The sequence below is a fragment of the Haliotis rubra genome, unplaced genomic scaffold, assembly GCF_003918875.1.
Source record: "Haliotis rubra isolate DU_JTF1 unplaced genomic scaffold, ASM391887v1 Scf160, whole genome shotgun sequence".
Classification (NCBI taxonomy): domain Eukaryota; kingdom Metazoa; phylum Mollusca; class Gastropoda; order Lepetellida; family Haliotidae; genus Haliotis; species Haliotis rubra.
In genome coordinates this window covers 1,442,906-1,464,672 of record NW_025765559.1, presented here as the reverse complement: position 1 = coordinate 1,464,672, position 21,767 = coordinate 1,442,906, and the positions used below count along the sequence as shown (strand labels likewise).

Genomic DNA, 21,767 nt, shown 5'->3' with positions numbered 1-21,767 from the left:
GATAGCAATATGATTGTGACTCAAGGTTTGCAGTTCTGTCAAATAACCGCGACTGGTGGAGGTGATTTTGTATATTTTCGACTGTACGAAATAGAAGGTAAAGATGACCTCACAGAATAATATTTGTCATAACAATAGTAAGTGAGTGAGTTAATATGTATCGTCACATTGGCAATATTTCAGCCATATCGTGACGAGAACAATTTATAATTATAGTAAAGATCAATAAAGTTAGAACTTAAAAACCTGTTGACGAAGAACAGTAAAACTACTAGTGTATCACAGATATCCATTTAAAACTAGTAACTAAATCTAAAATATTTCAACTATAAATGACAATACAATATAAAAACAGGCTGTATATTGCCAACGACTGAAGGTAGATCACACTACTAGGGACCATGGGGACTGACAGTACATTTGCTTCCTGCATGGGCCCTAGCTGGATTTACATCATCCCTTCAGCTGTTAGCAATTTACACACATATAGACATACGTTAAAAATACACATATTCTACGATTAGAAAGTGGAGAGTTTAAATTTACATTGTCTTGGGACTTACGTACCCTCTCAGGAGGACAATCGTTTTACAGTACTTTAACCCCCCTTGAGGATACAGCCAAAACAATCTGTGTTATTAATTTATACTTCCAATCATAACAATAGGGCAAGGTCTGAGATGAGTTTGTATATGTGATGTGACTGCAAAACAAATACACAATCACTATAAGAATGAGAAGTACGTACAGATCTCTCGAACTTTGGTCCGAGATACAACACACGACCTTTTTCCCTAGGTCTTAAGCTATGGTGGCGAAATCGAGAGACGTGTGGATAAAATATTTCATTAAACGGTAGTGTAAGTATAAATACATTAAACGTGTAATTACAAATATAGGTTTCGGACAGTGTGCTCTGGTCAGACCCAAATGCGTCCTGTCATCTGGGCTGACATTTTGTCCCAGAAATAAAGTTTTTGAGTGAGTGAGTGAGTCTTTGAAATGGAAATGGACCAAGGACTATTATTTATTTGCTGAGTCTCGGGCAATCTAGACTTGTTCATCCATACTAGACTTGAGTATAATGGTATAATATCTCATCGGAATATCAACACTGCTGGATTGTGTCACGTTGGAGCTATAGGTCATTAGGACTGAGGTCAGCTGGCTGCGCATACTTTAAATCGGACTTGTCATGCAATAAAGAAATGATCGGGTCGCTCAGAACTGACTCACTTAAAAACTATGTTAAGATACTGTGACTGTCACTGTACACAAATGTATGAGATATTCGTAACGACATCGTAGACTTGTCGCATTGTCGCGTTGTTGCACTTACAGGCAAGAAGTGTCAAATTAACCGACGCGCGACAACCGCTACATTTCTTCAAGCTCAAAATATGTCGCATTGCCGCCTCATCAAGGTTGTGAGAAAAGCGCGTTAAAACTCAACCAAATTAAGAACTTGACACTTGTTAAATCAAATACCATAATGGAAGCAGTGTGTGCATTATTATGAAAACATGTTTATAACACTTCTACCATCCATCTAACAAAACAGATGATCAAACGTGGGTTGCAGCACCGAAACATATGTTTGTTACATACACATGTTGACTGCAGATACCACTTACCTGCAGGAACAAACACTGATGCCAAAAATACTGCGGTGATAATGTCCATTATACAAATTTACAATGAGACCCTCACACAAGTTCAATCACGACAGGCCAAGTTGGAGTATATACTCTCTAGTGCCGTGGGTGGGTACTACAGCGGGATTTGTAATTTACGAGATTCTAGCGTTACGGTCTCACTTCAGTTGCTGTTGTTAATGGGGCAAGGAAACTGGTAAAGGTGATTGCGTTCACAAATTATATAGACTGGCTGTCATTGTAAAGTCGTTTAATGATTTTAAGTGTTGATGAACTGATTGCACTGTCAATTCTTAATAAGCGGCATTGGTGAGCTATCTATTTATTACAGAGAATTTCATCTTTCAAGGACACATTCATCTTTCACATACTTAAGCAGGATGCTAATGAGAGTGGAAAATAATCACAAAACACTGGAGACATTGACTTGTCTTGTTAAGAATGGTTGACTTTAATGTTTATTAGTATTAATGAACTACTTCGTTTTGAAAATCGTCATTTATATTGTCGTTTGTATGCTTCTCCCGTATAGCATTATGTGATTAACTTCAGACGTATCGATGCAGCATTACAGTGCTACTACAGCATTGTTACATCGTACTACAGTGTTACTACAGCATTTGTGGACTGTGTATGCGTGCCGGCTGTGTGTTTTTCATGCAGAGGTCTTTTGATTGTGTCTATAATACTTTAAATACAAATATTCTATAATAGTTTATGACACTTCATTACATTTTTATACACTCCATTAAACTATACACATGGAACTTAATTAAGGATCCCCGAATATGTTTCATCATAGTGAAACAGCAAACGATGATGGTGATATATAAGTTATGTCTTTTAGCACATTTCAGGTAATGAGAGTTTTCAGTTTGAAAGGGTAGTTGATAGATAGTTGGTATGCATGCAGTTGGCATGTCATTCAAGGTCATTGGGCGTCAGCTTGGTTACTGCCACTCTGTAACCAGTCGACGTATCTGAGAGTTTCAGTCTGAGGTGAGGTGAGGTGAAATTGGGTTTAACGTCGTGCTTGAGAATATTTCGCTCATATGACGACATGCATGCGTGTGTATGTGTATGTGCGGCTGCTTGTACTAACCCAGACTGAAGCTGGTTTTATAGTGCTAGCCCACTGAGATACCATGCCGCAGTGAAGCGTGAATACCCCACTCAGACACATTATACTGACTCTGAGCCGACCAGTCCTTGTTGTACACATTAATGCCGAGCGCCAGGCAGGGACCAACAAGTACCATATTTTAACGTCTTTTGGTATGACGCGTTCGGGGATGGAACCCGCGACCGTCCGCTCTCCGGGCGGACGCTCTAACCACTACACCACGGAGGCGGACTGACAGGACTGCTGCACTAGTTCAAGGTTGACGTGGGGGTCATCAGCGCTGACTCCATGCGACGCCGTCTACACGCTACAGGGCTCCATGCTCGACGTTCTTACGTTGGACCGGCCGATTACGTGTTTGGCGTAGACGTGGTGAACGTTATGCTGATGAGTGTGTGGTTCAGACAGACCTTTGGGTGGTGGGAGTGTCATGGTCTGGGGTGGAATAAATTACAATCACAGGACTGCCTTCATGTCTGTCAAGGGAGAGTTAATGCCCTTTATTACCGTGAGCAGATTCTTCAGAATCACATCGTATCTGTCTTCAATCACCACCAAGATGTCCATACTTTTCAACAAGACACCGCACGGGCACACACAAAACAAGACTTTCCATGCAGTATCTGGCCCAGCAACACATCCAGGTTATTCATTGGCCAGCACAGTCGCCAGATTTATCCCCCATGGAGCACTTGTGGGACGAAATTGGTCAAAGTCTTTCGCGGCGACAACAGATGCGAAACATCCGGGAACTTGAGGCTGAACTACTGCAGAAGTGGAATGCCATCCTCAAGAACTCTATTCGGACGCTTATTGCATGGACCCTAGCTGGATTAAAGGACACATAATCTATGAAAAAATTGGTAAGATTAAATTTACTTTGAATGTTTTGGGACTCACGTATACTATGAAGACAATGATTTTACAGTATTTTAACCCTCTTTGAGGATAGAGTCACTAACAACCTCAGTTACTGACTTTAATCTGCCAGTTTGAAAACAAACACTGATCTATTTACAAAACATATCAATCAAACAATTTGAAATGATTCTAATGTTTTTAAAAATCAATTATTAAACGATAATTAACATTACTAAAAGCATCCTTCACTGCTTTTACACTGAAATATTTATCCCTCGTGTTAGAAAATCAATACAGTCAAGCAAGAATAATTCATAAGCCTCGGATTTCTCTAATGTGGTCGATGTAAGGTCAGCTTATGGCCTCACTAACTGCCAAGGAGGAGAAGAAAGCAGGCGTGAAGAAGATATATTTGTAGCTCAATGCCACCAGCAGAAAGGAAAGGTTTGATTCTTATTCCTAAAGGTTGAATAAGAGAAGACTTCTTGTACAGATCCTCATAGAGGGGATCAAAACACAGTTATATGCGAGTGAGTATGGTTTTACGCCGCCATATATTAGCATTATTCCTGCAATATGACGGCGGGGGACACCAGAAATGGGCTTTACACATTGCACCCATGTGGGGAATCGAACAAGAGTCTTTGGTGTGACGGATGCTACCCCACCACCCCTCACAGTTATATGCCGGGTTGGAATGATTCTACTTTAGTGACATGCTGTAAACATAATTTCACACGGCGTTGAAATTATGTTTACAGCATGTCACTAAAAGCACTGTGCTACGAATTTTTTTTATGTCGCATCTTTACGGAAAGTGTTAGCGAAGAAAATACAGCTTGATATCTGAACGACATAAGTTTATATGAATTGGGTTTATGTGCTTGTGCATAACGTTATACGCTCAACATTAAAAATGACTCGCAATAAATGTCAAAAATGGATTTTCTTCTATGACGTCAAACGACGACAGAGAGGTCATACACATATAATGATAAGGGGGGCATAACTCCGTTATGCGTAACACTAGGTCCATGTAACTCAGATCACTTGGAGGGAATTTGTTGTGGATACGGACGCTATATTTTCGTTATTTTATGTTCATGGTGAACCAAACTATCCCAATTCAAAGTTCCCCAATGTGAGCGGATGCAGTTTGGTAGTTTCACAATTTACAAGAAAAATGACAACGTATTACATGTGAAAGCACGTAATAGCGATTTGGATGGCCCTATCCGATATATAAGTTAGTTCTTAGATTCCCATATTGTCCTGTTTGTGTAGATGTATTTTGACTAATTTTGCATCGTTATTACCAGAGTACTAGCCATATCTTCAAATGTAATGAAATTGCTGAAAATAATACACCATTTTAGTTGACGTCATTGCTTGTTTTATGCATTTTGCGACGTCGGAAAAAAGACGACACTGGTATGCTGTTTAGTACATATCTCACCTAATTTCCTTTAATTGTGTGAAAGGTCTCGGCTTCTATGTCAGAATTTAAGACTCTTTAGACAAAACATAAAATGACTGATTTTTCCATTTAAATAGTGTCCTGAATATATCAACAATTAGACAGTTTGACTGTGTATCTTTTGTGAGAAACACGCGCACCTGTTTGGCATCAATTTAACGTAAATGAAAATAACATTTCACAACACCCGAATATTTTGTTTAGGATAAGAATTTTCTGATTATGTAGCTATTTCTCTTCATAAGTATGCATTGGAAGATGCAAAAAGATAGCTTTTTATATATGGGACTAGTACGTACTATATATTAGAATATGGATGTAAGATTTGTCCAAATTAAGACATGACATGGTTTATATATTTTTAAACAATTTTCGTATAAATATAGTTAGAGTTTGATATCCTGTCATCACAATATTTTTTAAATCGAATATGAATTGATTATATTATCGAAAACAATGATAGTGAATCATAAAACGTTTCCGACAAACGCGCACCTGGCCAATCAATTTACATCATTGTTTTCTCTATAAACCGACACACAAATGTGCAAAAAAACAAGACAATTCCTTTAAATATGTGTGCATATACATTTCATACCATATATAAATCATTTTCATTAATATTATCAGTTTTACTTATAAGGTTGAATTAAATCGACGTTCATTAACCTGTTCATGTGAAACTGCAATATTAGTCCAAATGCATTGAATATTGTACATCATCGGAACTAACGCAATTGCAGTTATGGCTACGTTTGATCTTCTAACACTTGTGTAAAGGTTTAGAATATGGTGTATTGCACTAAATATGTCAATTTCCTATGTAAATATGATTCAAACAATCAAAAACTTTCAAAGAATAAAACACCGTAAACCCTATACGCACGTATGATATGATATTGAACAAGGCTAAATGTGGATACTGAAGTCAGTTTCATGAAAAAGTATCTGAACTATACGCAAAATATACACCATAATACTGACAGTGTAATCGGAAGGATTGGGCGATTGTGTTTACTCTTGTTCAACCGACCTTCACCTCAAAGAAATTGCCTAATATGTACAACAATGTTGACGTATGACATCACTACCGCTGACCGATTTCTTACAAAATGGCGGCTTTGCTGACAAGGGTACACAGGATTTTGCGAGGACCCTTCCATTGATTCAGGGATCGTTTGTCCATAAATATGAGATGTAAGTAATCAGAATGATTCTGACTATCTGTGTATTGTTATATGTTTTATCGTTTTCACTAAAAGTAAGAGAAAAGACAGAAATCCAGATAATTACCGTTGTCGTTCTGCGTGATTTTCCGTCAGTCATGGCGTCACGCTGCACGGAAACTTTGACAATTTCTTATGAATTATCAAATCATTGCATTGTATCTATTTATAATTTCCTATTTCTTGCTACGATACTCTTTCCATGCATATTCCAAAGGTATTGAGCCATTGCAAGCAATGAATAGACGGATGAATGTTGGAAAATTTCAGAAAATGCTACACAGTGTAAAATAGGTTTTTGTCTTTGTTTACATTTCGAACCAGCGCAGTCTTTCGAGCACAGCGTTCGTTTTCACACCAAATATGTTTCGTCTCATTTTATCTAGACAGTTGGCATTGGTGACAAAGACCACTTGCAGTTTGAGTCTAAAATGTATGGGGAGTTTATTGATGCATTTTTCGAAGCTGAATATGAAATATACGTGATGTAATATGCGTCTCAATACCGGCCTTCGCGAAACGTGATTTTGTAAACACTATCAATATGGCGGAAAGCGCTCTACGGCGTTCGTGTAAGTGCATTTTCGAAAACATCCCAACCGATTCTAGATTCATCGGCAACGTTTCAGAATTTTACTTAGCGATTTCATGTAAAACTGATATGAGTGATCATGAATATGTTATTTTTGAAATTCAATACTCCCAGTAATTATCCGGTTTTCACATTTCAAAACATACAGCAAATAACGCTGTGAATCGCGATTTCGTACTGTGTCAAAATGGCGACATTTTCGATGAAGCCTATTTTGAAAGGTCATTTTCAGCACTTGAACTTTGTCTAAAATAATAGTGGATGGTATCAAGAAACAGGAAATTTCCCGAAGAATTCGAAACTGTGAAGTGTATTTGTGTGCGTGGGATATTTTGATTTTTATTGGACTTGAAATTGAGGGTTGAAGGGGAAGGACATATATGTCCCTGTGGCATCCAGGGGTTAAAATGGCAGAGCTCAAGATATTTTCTTTTCGGTGATGGAGTGATTTTGTCTTAGTTAATCATTAAAGTAATCAAGTTAACGTGCAAAATCAAGATTCAATTTTAATTTCACTTTTGTGCAATTGGTCCCTGATGAGAGCCCGCACTCTGATGCGCATAGCCGTGCACAGACGACCATGGAACCTCTGCTGTCAGTTCTGCAATGATCATGGGTGGGTTTGGAAGGGCTCGAACTCTGCGACTGAGCTCACTACACAAATGCTCGATGGGGTTCATGTTCGGAGATCGAGATGGCCAGGGCCCACTTGCACAGAGCAATCTTAGTTACAATCAATCTTAGGTCCTTACAATCAACTTTACAATCACCATACAATTGCCCTAATCCACTTGCACAAAGCCGATCTTAGCGCGATTGTAAGACCGCATGGATTTAAGATCGCACTCATCAACGGTGGAGGTGCGAATTTCTTAAACTCGACTCCTGTCTACAGTTGTCTGCAAGTGGACGTGGGCTAAGTCTATCTTAGTGCACAGAGTGGTATCTTAGTTACAATCAATCTTAGGCCCAGCACCCACAATCAACTTTACAATCGCCATACAATTTAGGCCCCTAATCCACAATCGCCATACAATTGCACAAAGCCGATCTTAGCGCGATTGTAAGACCGCATGGATTTAAGATCGCGATCTTAGCTAAGACTGAACTCTTCAGCGGTGGAGGTAAGAAAACACATGAGTCATGCGTCATTGGCTACGATGTAGAATTACCTCCCTTGTCGTATCGGCAGACGACACATTGTTGCAACTTGTCGAAATGTCAACAGAGAAGAGGGTGCGCCGCAGTAATTTTACTGAACAAGAGCTATCCGTGTTGACGGATGAAGTTACACGCAGTAATGATGTTTTGTTCGCCCCATTCTCCCCAATAGTGACGAGTAAGCGAAAGGCGGACATGTGGGAAAACATAGCCGACAAGTAAGTCCAATAGTAAGAACAATCTACATTTGTAAATCAACTACTAAATGCATCGATTATATATACAAATAGGAACTAGAACATTTCTGTATACCATTTAGTAGATTGATCGTATTTCTTTTGTATAGTAGGATATGTTTTTCCTGAAAGCAGGCATTCATCTTTAATTGAAGAGCCTAACACAGTATTCGTTCTCACCACATTGCCGCGTCTCCACAGCTATGTTTACGTTTTTAAAGGGTCACTGCTGTCAGCTCGACAAGGCGGAGTGGCGCAGATGTTAGGAAGAAGTGGAACGAACTGAAGTAAGTTAGAATGAGATCTGTATAATGTAAGATTTATACAGGAGCGTACTTTTGTTGGTCCCTGCATGAGATAATACATGTATGTGGGATAAATAATAATAAAATTGACAATTTATGGAGCACTAAATCCAGCCACTAAGTGGGTGCTCCAAGATCGAGTCATTAATATTGTATTTTTTTGTCTGAGAAACATGATGTCATAAAATGTTGTTTAATCCATGCTTCCTTCAAAATACATAGGTTTGAGTTTTATGTTGATATAAATACATGTGTATTTGTACTTTACATGATAGTGACAAGTTCATTTTATATGCAGATGCCAAATAAGAAAAAAGGCACAAACAACAAAGAGGGACATGATGAAAACAGGAGGAGGCCCTGCTCCAACTCCTCTCTCAGATTTGGAGTCTAAGGTACATGCACAACTGTGTATACATGTGTATGATACAAGCAGAGTGTTTTAGAATTGAAGCATTTTCCAGTATTAATATAATCACAACAGTGCAAATATTTCAAAGCAAGAAAATTGCTGCTGGTGATAATAATATCATGTGTTTTAAGCTTCATATCTCAATTACAAATTAAAAAAATAACCTTGGGTCATGAATCCTGATATATTTTCAGATACATTTGTATGTGACATTACCTTTAAATCTTATTTTAGGTTATCTGCTTGATACCTGCCTGCCAAATAGATGGCATTCCTGGGGGAGTTGAAAGTGGTTTGTGTGCCAGTAAGTGCAAAACATGTTATTCTCATTGGAAAGTACAAATTGATCTTTACATAAAATGGGTACTGGCAATATCAGAATCAAATAAGATACATATAATGAAAGTTGTGAAGTTTTACCATGTACTCTTTGTGAAGAACATGTTCAACTTTTATTCAGATGAGATGTGCTTCGACACGCAAGATCTTGATGTAAGCATGGCAAGCGAGCTTGAAAGTTCAAGATCAATTACAGCTTTGCCCACAGGTGAATATGTTCAGTGGTATACATTGACATTGTTCAATAATAACATGTAAGTGATAGTTAAATTAATCAAATATCAGTTATTCATTCATATTAATGTACAAAAAGTAGTCAATTACTGCTGATCAAAGTTACGTCTGTCTAAACAAACTTGCAAAGTTTCAAAGAAAAGAAATTCAGTTCATACACATTTCAAAACAATTTGTATATAAAGTCTACCTTACAGAATACTTAATGATATAATGATTGTCTCTTCATTTTCTAGAAGTAGAAGACACGCAGAAGTCTGCTATAAAAAAACCTACCAGTACTACACGTAAGCATATGTCAAATATGTTAATGGTACATTTCTCATAATATTGTATTAATTATTTTATGAATGATTTAATTGTAGTATTCATTGTAAACAATATTAAAGGATAATGTGCTGCATTGGATGTATTATGCTTACATGTAATTAACTGGACTGTTACTTTCCTGTACTTAATAGTGACCAAGTCCAAATCTCCAAAGCTACAAACAGTAGTCGATCTGGAGAGGGAGAAGCTGGAGGTGCTGCATCAAATCCAACGTGATGGAAGTCATAGGCTAGACATTGAGAGGAAAAGATTGGCCATTGAGGAGAGAAGACAGGCTGTCGAAGAAAAGAGACTGGCTCTCGATGAGGAAATTTTGAGTTTGCTAAGAAATAAATCTATCAGTTCCCCTTTCAGCCTGTCCCCCATGATAAAATTCGCATAGATTGCACTTGTATTAAATATAATTTATGACATTTTCATTCATAGGGAATTGTTAACTGTATCTTTTAAGAAATAACATGATAATCAAGTGGTTTTAGATGATTTGGACACAGTCACATTCACTGTCATGTATACAATGAAAATTTAGAAACATGAATTATTAAATGTAGGATTTAGGAAAATTTATTCTGAATTAATTCCTTCCTCATCCTGTGGCCATCATTCAGAGGTCCCTGATAAACATAGTCAATTTCTGGGGCACTTTCCTCTTCAAGAGCAGGGGGATTGTCCAGCCTTGAATCTATGCAGAAATTATGCAGCTTAAATGCTAACATAATAATCTGGGCACATTTTGTGGGGGTAAATTGAAGGCACCCTGATGACTTGTGTAAGCATCTGAAAATAATTCATGTATGGTAATTAATGCATTATTTTCTAACTATTGAATTCAGATATTAAAAGACATTACAAAGAAGGGGATTTTTAGTATTTATATTAACCATACATTAATTTTTTATGTTGTCTTAGTAATAACATATAATTTTAATTGTCTCTTATGAGTTAGCTTAATGAGTCTCAAAGTCTCATTGTTTGAAAGACATCGAAACATCTAGATTTACTAGATCTTTTCAGACAAGCTTAGGAATTTTTTATATTTGTTTCCAAAAATTCCTCACCTGAACCTTGATTTCAGAACACCAAATGCCCTTTCAATGGTGTTTCTAGTCTTCATGTGGGCTCCATTATATCTTTCTTCTGGCCTTGTCTGAGGATTACCTATTGGTGTTAGGAGCCAGGGCCTGCATGCATATCTACATAAAGATAAGATACAGTCAATAATTTTTTCATTTATGTATTAATGTCTGTTTGAAATCTGTTTCATATGTGCAGTTACTTAGTGAAATAAGTAACCTTCTTGTGACTTATAGGCTTGACACTGATGTGACATGTGTATTTGGTGTTTGTGGCATTCGTACATATTTATAATTTTAAATAATACAAATTAAACAAACCCTGAATCTCCCAAAAGCCATCCATCTGGAGGAGAGGACTCGAACGACTGTCCCAACAGGCTGTTGCTAAGGATCATTGAGTCATGACTCGCCCCAGGCCACCTTGCAACAACATTGCTGAACCTGAAGGAAATAATCGAGGATGTACTTAGTTTTATGAACATCACTAATAACATTACTATAAGTATACACTGCTTAACATAATTATATCTCTCTAAATCCTAAGATTTTACAGCAACAAATTCTTAATGAAGAATATCCTCCTGTTGTACTCTATTTTCCATTGATGTGGATGTGTGTGTGTGTGTGTGTGTGTGTACTAGTATTTTACAATTGATTGCAAATATGTTTACCTATTCATCTTGTTATATTCAATTCAAATATATTGTAATGAGATTACTGTATCTCAAAATAAACAAAAGAAATTCATTACAGGCTCCTGGTGTGATGTTTTTAATTACCAAAATGCAGCATAAAAATTATACTGTTCATTTTACAGGCGCTTCAAAATATTTCGGTCTCCCATAATATATAGTGAAATAGAGTCATAAACTGAGAAATACATGAGCGCAATCGAGTTGTGACGTTTTGTTATTTTCCAGAGAAATCATTATGGTCATGTCATAGACATAAGCAATGACTTTAGTAACTTTATTCATCAAAATCTTGGTACGCTGAAACCTTATTCATCCCCAATCGTGCCTCTTGTTGTAACCCATTGAAGGCCCCTGACCTGTGATTGGTCAATCCCAAGGTAAACACTGATCAGCTGTGCAATTCACCGTAATAAAGTAAGCATGACGGCCCATTTTCATGCACATACGCTTTAGTGGTATCATTTGATAACAAGTGCAAGCAAAAGACGTATTTGTCGTCATTTTGTTTCAATAATAATGTGTTCTTACCTAAGGTTTGAATCACAAACGGCTTGTACATTGATGGCGTGGAACCCCTTCCTGCACACGTATGCAGATTCATCGTCACCGCTTGGTCTTTTGATGGGTATAAGTGTGCCATCAATGGCACCAATCACTCGGGGCATCTCAGCGATGTTGTGGAAATCGGACATAATGTGCCGAAAGGACGCTGGATCAGGAAAGTTTATGTTGTCGAGCATACTGCTCATTGCAGACACTGTTCTATGCAAACACCTCGATACACTGGACTGGTGTACTCCGTGGAGATCGCCCATTTCGAGCAAAAAGCCACCCTTACTTAAAAAGCGCATTGTTAAAAGAAACTGTGTCTCTGGGGTGAGGGCATGTGATCTTTTTGTGGGGTGCTCGATTAATGGACGTACTTTGTGTAGTAACTGGAACAGCGACAAACGAGGCATTCTGTATCGAGCATACAGTTCCTCGTCACTCAGAATGTCGAGCTGCTTAGTTCTGTCTCTGAAAACCCGTTCTCTCCTTAAAAATCTGTCGTATTCTTTACAAAATAGAACTGTACTCGCCATCTTGGTCGATTGTAAGACCTCTACAATTGGTCCGGGGCAATTGTAGGTTTCGATTGTAACTTACAATGATCTTAGCCTACAATTGCTTTGTGCAAGTGGATGGCGATTGTAGCCGAAGCCTAAGATCGCGATCTTAAGGATTTACAATAATTGTAGCGCTAAGATCGCTCTGTGCAAGTGGGCCATGGAGAGTTTCTTCAGTTCATATTATCAATTAATCGGTAATGAATAGACACACTTGTTGCAATGCACGCTTTCTTTAGATCTACAAAAGAGATTTGTTCAATTCTTACCTATTCTCGGCCTTTTTAATCACAACATTGCTCTTTTCAGTCACATTCACGTAAAATGTCAATGTCAAGGCCAACTTGATAGGGGAAGTAACTCCTGTTTATTTCCTCGGTGAATTTTTCAGTTTGTGAGATGACGCATAATGAGAGTTCAAGTCATGATTTTCATTAAAAAAAACAAATACAATGAAAACATGTTTTACACATATCTTTAATATCCTTATTTCTTTTTGGCAGACTTTCAAATTCTGAAGTAAAATTGTTATCGCCTTGTCAAAAAATGAATTTTCCAATTACTATAATGTGATGAAAATATCGAATAATTTCTTCTAGATCTACTAAGTCCATCAAAAGCTGAATTTCCTTATATTATGTGTTTTTTTATGCCACGAATCATGGGTAATATTTAGGGGAATCCCCAACTAAATGAAGGTTTTTCTATCTCACCTACTGAAGAGCTCGCTATCCTAGCTAGGATAGGTAGCACAAGTTAGGACAGGGATAGGATCATTTCGAGAATGGGTCTTATCCTTACGGTAGGATGTCCTAACTTCTGTCTTAACTACTTAGGATCTGTCTTAGCTGGGACACTTTCGAGAATAGGGGCCCTGGTCCCTGCACACAATACATACCTCCCTCAATCGCACTTTGCAGAATTTTCATGACAAACATTCCAAGACATCTTCGAAGGAAACGATTACGTGGACGATAGCATATATTTTTCTACATTTTAACTGTCTTGATTTATGAATTGAGAATGTGATATTTCAACCACGGAAATACCTACCCATGTTTTATGAAAATATTGAACTGCGAAAAATACATTCATAAATTTGGGTCTAGATTTAGTGACTTAATAATTATGAAAATTATAATAATATATCAAATATCGACAATATTTACTTATGATATAACACCTAAATGCATGATTTGCCACTGGTTGTCAATGAGACATTGTTTAATGCACAGCTGTTTTTTTTCCTTTTTGTTTTTTTTGTGTGTGTAAAATCAAAAATATACCCTAGAAGTATTGGTTTTCTCACAATATAACCAGAAAATGTAATATGGCTACAGAAGTGTTGTAAAGAATGCATGACAGGGAAATACGAATATCAAATAATATATCGAGAGAGCAGTTGTTAAATACTCATTCACAGTATATTAATGATATGACCCTATTGCGTTGATAAATATTTTTCTAAAAGTGAAATTAAAATTGAATCTTGATTTTGCACGTTAACTTGATTACTTTAATGATTAACTAAGACAAAATCACTCCATCACCGAAAAGAAAATATCTTGAGCTCTGCCACTGGGCATGACAGACTCTACGGCAACGGCATAAGCCAGGGGAAACCACTCCCATCTTGCCCATAAACTAAAATTATCTGCTCTTGAGTTAATGAAAAGGTCACGGCCATTGTTAATCGCACGCGGACACCATTTGCTAGTATCCTTCCTTGATTATCAAAAAGGTATGTTGTTTCACACGTATTCCAACATTGAATCGTCTTCCATCGTTGAAGCTTAAGTTGAATCTCGATTCGTCTGAGAAAATGACATTTCCCCATGGAGTGTTGCCCAAGTACCCCTGTTCTGGGCCCAGTTGAGTCTGTCGCGGCGGTGACGTGGCGTCAGGATCTGACCGATGTATGGGCGCGTAGACCGTGACCAGCAAAATGCCTACGGACGGTACGTGCGCTGATCCTTCTCTGTCTTGTCCCTATGGCTGTTTGTGCTGTTGGTGCAGCCGTCTGAAATCGTTTCCGGAGGTGCTGGAGGCGAATGTTTCGATCCTGACGTAACGTCGTTACACGTGGCGCACCTGGACGTGGACGGTCAGCAACGTTTCCTGTTGTATTGAATCGGTTTCGAAGCCTGGATATGGTCGATGGATGGACATTAAAGTGCCTGTCAACTGCTCCTCCTGTACTTCCTGCGCCCAGCATCCCAAAGGCCTGGTTCCTCTGATTGGACCAAGTGATGGGGAGCAATGAGTGGATGATTTTATAGGGCCCAGGTATGGGGATTGCACGTGCACTCCATGCATTTCAGGAATCTGTTGCGTTCGGGCGATTTGTTTCATATGGTGATTTTATGCTTATGCAAGGACAGTATCTTTAAGAGTTTGGATTCGAACCCAAAACATTGACCGTCACGTTGCCAAGGTACGTGACAAAGTTGTGTGGTTGTATCAATTTATTGTCGACGACACTCTTCTATATTAAAAAATCGGTGTTGCGTTTTTAATGCCGCGAAGTATATATCGTTCTGAAGGATCCAAGACAAAGTGTTAGACGATGGAGCAATCAAGTCTCGAGCGGATCAATGATCGATGTAGGTGTAAGAGGGTAGCTTGATCCCCTCCCCATTTTGAATTTGAAACGAATTTCAACAAGTCAAGTTCCTTCAGGCATTTGGTCTTTGTAGGCATTTAAAAAAACAAGGTAACAATGAATGACAATAGAGATTTCTAGTACGATAATATTGAGTCACAAATCTAAAATATTGGGTCATAAATCTAAAATATTAATTAAATGTTTATAACTACCGGAGTCTTGATTTTGTCGTTGTCGCTGCCATATAGCTGGATATTGCTGCGCGCGGCGTAAAAAGTAAACTCACTCATCGTTATCTACACTCTCTCAAAAGAAACGCAACCCTATCTAAATATCTGACATCATTTCTAGAATAAAGATGGTGAATGTAAATTAGAATTTTCTTCAAAATACTGTTAATACGTTCCCATCTGATCAGTATAAGCTCCCAAACGGAACCATTGTCACACATGATGACCTTTGTATCCGTGTTATTTGAGAAAGTGCGAAATTGTCATGTACAAAATGCTAAAAGCCTGTTGCACGTGCAAATCGTTGAAAACACAGTTCATGTAGAGGGTTTTAAAAGCACGCGTAGTTTGTAATTTTTCTCTCATAATTTGCTCTGCAAATCAAGTTCGAAAATGCCCCGTTTGAGTACAGCAAATCGAAATATTGCCATTGGTCGCATTGAGGCCGGGGAAAGCTTTGGAACAGTTGCCCGTCATCTAAACGTACACAAAACAACAATCTCACGACTTTGGAATCGTTACACACAGTTCCATGCAATTGAAGATCGTCCCAGGAGCGGTAGACCTAGGATCCCCACACCGGCTCAGGATCGCTTTATTCGACTCAGCCACCTACGTAATCGGCATGCCACACCCACCATCACTGCAACACAGGTGCCAGGTTTGAGGAGAGTATCGGCCCAAACCATCAGGAACCGTTTACATGAGGCAAATTTACGTGCAAGAAGACCAGTTGTTGGGCCCGTCTTGAAACGCCAACATCGACGCCAACGTCTCAGGTGGTGTACTAACGTAAGGAGATGGACCCTAAGAAACTGGAGAAGAGTCTGGTTTAGTGACGAGTCTCGTTTTCTTCTTCAACGACGTGACGGTAGACAACGTGTCTATAGACGAGCAAATGAACGTTTTGCACCGAACTGCGTTCGACAGGTCGACAGATTTGGAGGAGGAAGCATCATGGTATGGGGAGCCATGTCTTACAACCAACTGTCAGACTTGGTCATCATTCGTGGCAATTTGACGGCACAACGGTACATTGATGACGTCTTACAGCCACATCTTCTGCCGATAATCGACCAACAGAGGGAGTTGTTTCAACATGACAATGCCCGCCCTCATACAGCTCGTGCAACAGTGGCATTCCTACAGAATTCAAACGTCAACGTGATGCCGTGGCCCTCCAGATCGCCAGACATCAATCCTATCGAACATCTGTGGGACCAGCTGGATCGTCGTGTTCGTGCACGTACACCACAACCGCACACGTTGGTTGAACTGGCCGCAGCACTCCAGGAAGAGTGGAGAGCAATCCCCCAGGAAAACATCCGCCGTCTGATTCGTTCTGTTCCGAGGAGGTGCACTGCTGTGATTAGAGCTCGTGGCTCTACAACGAGATACTGAAGACAACGCCCCCCTAGCGTAAATTGAGAGTTCGATACTGACCTGCATTAACTGTTACCTTATACCGTGCTGACCTAAGGTTCACCATGTCAAATTTCATGGCATTATCTTTAAAAATACAAATGTAATAACCAGTTAAAATTGATATAAACATTACCAAAAAAAACAGGGGTTGCGTTTCTTTTTTGAGAGAGTGTATGTGGTCCTCAGCAGGTTTAAGCTAGTTGAACGTTTTCAGTTAATACAAAGTTCAACCAGGAAGAGGATTTCTTCTGTGATGAGTCACGCTTCACACTGCATTTGCCGATGGCAGAGTACGGGCTTGTGTTCATGCACAGTTCTGTGTTCATGAATGACCAAATTTACTAGGGACTATGGGGACTTACAGTACATTTGCTTCCTGCATGGACCCTAGCTGTATTTACATCATCAGCCCTTCAGCCGTTAGCAAGTTTAGACAATCTAGCCATAAATTAAAATAACATATATCCTACAGTTAAAGACCGTGGTAGTTTTTTAGATTGACTTTGGATGTTTTGGGACATACGTACCCTCTCAGGAGGACAATAATGTTTACAGTACTTTAACCCCCATTGAGGATACAGCCACTAACAATCTGAGTTACTAATTTAAAGACTCATGACAAAAAAGTCCTGTATCACAGCATCTGTTGAGACTTGCATGTCTGAAAACGTTGAGCACGATCAAACTGGATCACGGTAAGTTCTCTGTCGTTTTTCCAGTGTGCAGGCGATTCCTGATGTTCTGTGCTGAAACTCTATACTGAACATCTGCCTCCTAGTCGAGATTGCAGTCACAAATCTGTGGCGATAATGATGGAACCGTTATCTTGGTGTGACGTCACATGATACACCCCAGTCCTTGGGTTGTCTGCAACGGTACCCGTCTGTTCTACACGGGTCTTCAGATAGTGTACTGCCTGACGACCACAGCTCGTTCAGCTTAACTCACTCACTCACTCACTCACTCTGTCACGCGTTCATTTCATTTCAGAATGTATCAGTACAAATAATATGAAATGACAATTATACGTTTTATGTAATTAAAGAAAGAAAACAAATCATATTTAACGCTAGAAACATTTTCCATGTGTCATTTCATAAAAAAGTGTACTTATAAGTTTCCACTCTATTCCTTCAAATACGTATGAAGATTCCGGTTATAACTGATCTTCAGCAACACATGCTTGTTGTAAGATTCGGCTATCGGGATCGGGAAGTGTGTGCATGTTGATGCATAGGCTGATGCTCACGATGTCAATTACTGTGTTGTCTGTGTTGGCGATTTATAGCCCGTGTTTATATTGTATTGTCTTCTTTAATTAAAATGTTTTAGCTTTACATGCTAGTTTTATATTCATATCTGTGATACACCAGTATTTTGACTGTCCTTCGTTGACAGGCTTCTTATAATTGATATATATTCATGGTGAATTAAAAACTTGTTTTAGTCACGATATGGCTGAAATATTGACGACGTGACTGTAAATCTTAACTCACTCACTGTTTGAATGTGATTTTGAACACTTGCTTGTGATACTCAAGTTTTGGTAAGACAAACCTTATAACTGATGGTGCAACAGATGATTTACACTCGTCCATCTTCGAAGACAAACATGCATTCATTTTTATGGATGATTTTAATATTTCTTGTCGCGGTAAGAATATGCATACTATTGAACGACAACTACAGTTGTGTTTGAACAAAATGAATAAATGGTGTCTTGAAAACAGCTTTAAATTTTCTAAATAAAAATCAAATTGCATACATTTCTGTAGAAAATATAAGCCCCATAAGGACCCAGAACTATCTTTAAATGGCACTCCCATCAAAGTTGTAAAGGAGGCCAAGTTCTTGGGTCCGATTTTTGACTCCCATTTAACCATTCTGCCGCATATCAAATCCCTAAAAGCTAAATGCCTGAAGGCACTTCACTTGTTGAAAGTGGTTTCAAATTCTATGTGGGGAGGGGATCAAGCTACCCTTCTACACCTATATCGATCATTGGTCCGTTCCAAACTTGATTATGGCTCCATCGTATATGATGGAGCCTGCAAAAGCAACCTAAAACGTTTAGATTCTGTCCATCACCAAGGTCTGAGACTTTGTCTTGGATCCTTCAGAACTTCTCCTTTTGACAGTCTCTACGTCGAGGCAGATGACCCTTCTCTTACCCAACGCCGTATAAAATTATCTTTACAATATATTACCAAACTATATTCTAACGAGTCTAATCCTGCATATCACTGTATCTTTAATCCTCTTTATGAGGATTTGTACAACAAGAAATCTCCCTTGTTCCGCCTCAGGATTAAACAATTCATTACTGCTGCCGGCATTGAGCTCGAAAATATATCTCCTTCCCGTCTTCTTTCTTCTCCTCCTTGGCAATTGGTTTGGCCCCAAGTCGACCTAACACTCACTAAATTTAAAAAATCAGAAACTAATGACTTACAATATAAACAAGAATATAATCAATTAAAAAGCAAATATAATACATATAAATGCTTATTTACAGATGGGTCCAAGGATGGTGGCGCGGTGGCTTGTGCCATGGTCATTGGATCCAAAACAATATCTTCTCGACTACCGGATAATAGCTCTATTTTCACAGCAGAAGCTAACACCATATTAACAGCTCTTAAATATATTAATAAACATCGTAAATATAAACAATTCATAATCTTTTCCGATTCTCTTTCTTGCCTTCAGGCTATTAAAAATATCCCTTGTAAACATCCACTTTAAATAGAAATTATTGAATTATATCATGATCTTGCTACTGGCCAATGCGACATCGTCCTCTGTTGGTTACCCAGCCATGTTGGCATTTCTGGGAACACAATAGCTGATCTTAATGCTAAGGCAGCACTCAACAAATCTGTGACACCACTGCTTATCCTATACTCTGATTACAAATCTAGCATTAGAACATACATCCGTGATCTGATGCAGAAGAAGTGGGACACCCAAGTAGGTATCAATAAATTGCATGAAATAAAACCCTATATTGGTTACACCTACTTGGGTTGTCAGTCCAGATTTGAAGAGGTCATCATACGACGATGTCGTATTGGCAACACAAGATATACACATGAGTACCTATTGAGGGGTGAGGATCCTCCGTTTTGCATCACTTGTGATGAAAGAATCACGGTCAAGCATGTCCTGCTTGACTGTGTTAAATATTCCATCACAAGGGATATCTATTTCAAATCACGAACTATGAAGGATCTTTTTAATAATGTCAGTTCTCATTTAATTATTGTATTTTTCAAAGAATTAGATTTGTTAAATGATTTGTAAATAGATAAATGGTATTTTAAACATGGTAGTATAAATTAGCAACTGCGATTGTTAGTGGCTGTATCCTCGAAGGGGATAAAGTATCGTAAAATTATTGTCCTCCTGAGAGGGTACGTAAGTCCCAAAACTTTCAACGTTAAATTTTTGCTTACCCGATTTTTAAACACAGTATATTTGTTTCTTTAAAATTCCGTTAAACTTTCCTACAATCGCCAGCGGCTGAAGGGATGGTGTAAATCCAGCTAGGGTCCATGCAGGTAGCAAAGGTACTGTAAGTCCCCATGGTCCCTAGTATGGTGATCTACCTTCAGTTGTTGGCGATCTATAGCCTATATTTATATTGTGTTGTCCCCTATAGTTAAAACGTTTTAGATTTAATTACTAGTTTTACATGTATATCTGTGATATTCTAGATGTTTTACTGTCCTTCGTCGGCAGATTTTTATAAAATATATATTCCATTTCAATGCCAAATGTTCTCGTCACGATATGGCTGAAATATTGCGATGTGACGTGAAATATTAACTCACTCACTCACTCAGTTGTTGGCAACCTATAGCCCATTTTTATATTGTAGTGTTCTATTTAATAATAGCATTTTATGATAGCAAGCTAGTTTTTACTTTAATATCTCTGATATATTAGTAGTTTTACTGTTCTTCGACAACAGACGTTTAATTTCTAATTGTTTTGATTTATAATATAACAATAAATTCTTCCCGTCACGATATGGCTGAAATATTGCCGATGTGACGATAAATGTTAACTCACTCACTCACTCTCTCTTCTCCTCTTTTAAGGCTCCAAGTCGACCTTACATTGCCCTCAATTCAAAAGTCAGAAACTAAGATATTTTTATGGATTAAACTTCTTTTTAACGGTTTCAGGGACCTGGAATGGTCTCGAAGTCGTGAGAATTTAGTAAAGAAATAATCCATAAAATAATCTTGGACATCAATCTACAACTTCTAAATGCCACTGAAAGACATCATAAGGAATTACAGTGTAGAATTTAGTAAAGAAATAATTCTAATCACAAACCTAATTTACAGATGGGTCAAAGGATGGTGGCGCGGTTGCTTGTGCCACTGTCATTGGATCCAGAACAATATTTTCTAGACAACACCTCAATTTTCGCAGCAGACCCTTATACCATATTAACAGCTCTTAAATGTATAAATAAACACTGTCAATATATACAGTTCATAATCTATCTTTTTTTCCTTCAGGCCATTAACAATTGTCTTCTCAAAATCCACTCTTAATTGAAATAATTCAATCATTTAATGATCTTGCTACTGGCCAATGCGACATCGTCTTAGAAGTTACATACGGAGGAAGTAGGACACCCAAGTAGGTATCAATAAATTGTATGA

At 38.3% G+C, this 21,767-nt stretch overlaps 2 protein-coding genes across 2 annotated transcripts; one reads left to right on the top strand and one right to left on the bottom strand.

Moving 5' to 3' along the window:
• Nucleotides 1-7,986: 7,986 nt before the first annotated feature.
• LOC124271433 lies at nucleotides 7,987-10,333 on the top strand. Its single transcript, XM_046706586.1, has 6 exons — nucleotides 7,987-8,313; nucleotides 8,553-8,618; nucleotides 8,935-9,031; nucleotides 9,283-9,595; nucleotides 9,858-9,908; nucleotides 10,083-10,333. The coding sequence occupies exons 1-6, from the start codon at nucleotides 8,078-8,080 to the stop codon at nucleotides 10,331-10,333; spliced, it is 1,014 nt and encodes a 337-aa protein (XP_046562542.1). The 5' UTR covers nucleotides 7,987-8,077.
• On the bottom strand, nucleotides 9,915-12,927 carry LOC124271464 (putative nuclease HARBI1). Its single transcript, XM_046706621.1, has 4 exons — nucleotides 12,251-12,927; nucleotides 11,346-11,468; nucleotides 11,010-11,144; nucleotides 9,915-10,728 (listed from the first exon to the last, which is right to left on the bottom strand). The coding sequence occupies exons 1-4, from the start codon at nucleotides 12,802-12,804 to the stop codon at nucleotides 10,506-10,508; spliced, it is 1,035 nt and encodes a 344-aa protein (XP_046562577.1). The 5' UTR covers nucleotides 12,805-12,927; the 3' UTR covers nucleotides 9,915-10,505.
• Between the last annotated feature and the right edge of the window lie 8,840 nt (nucleotides 12,928-21,767).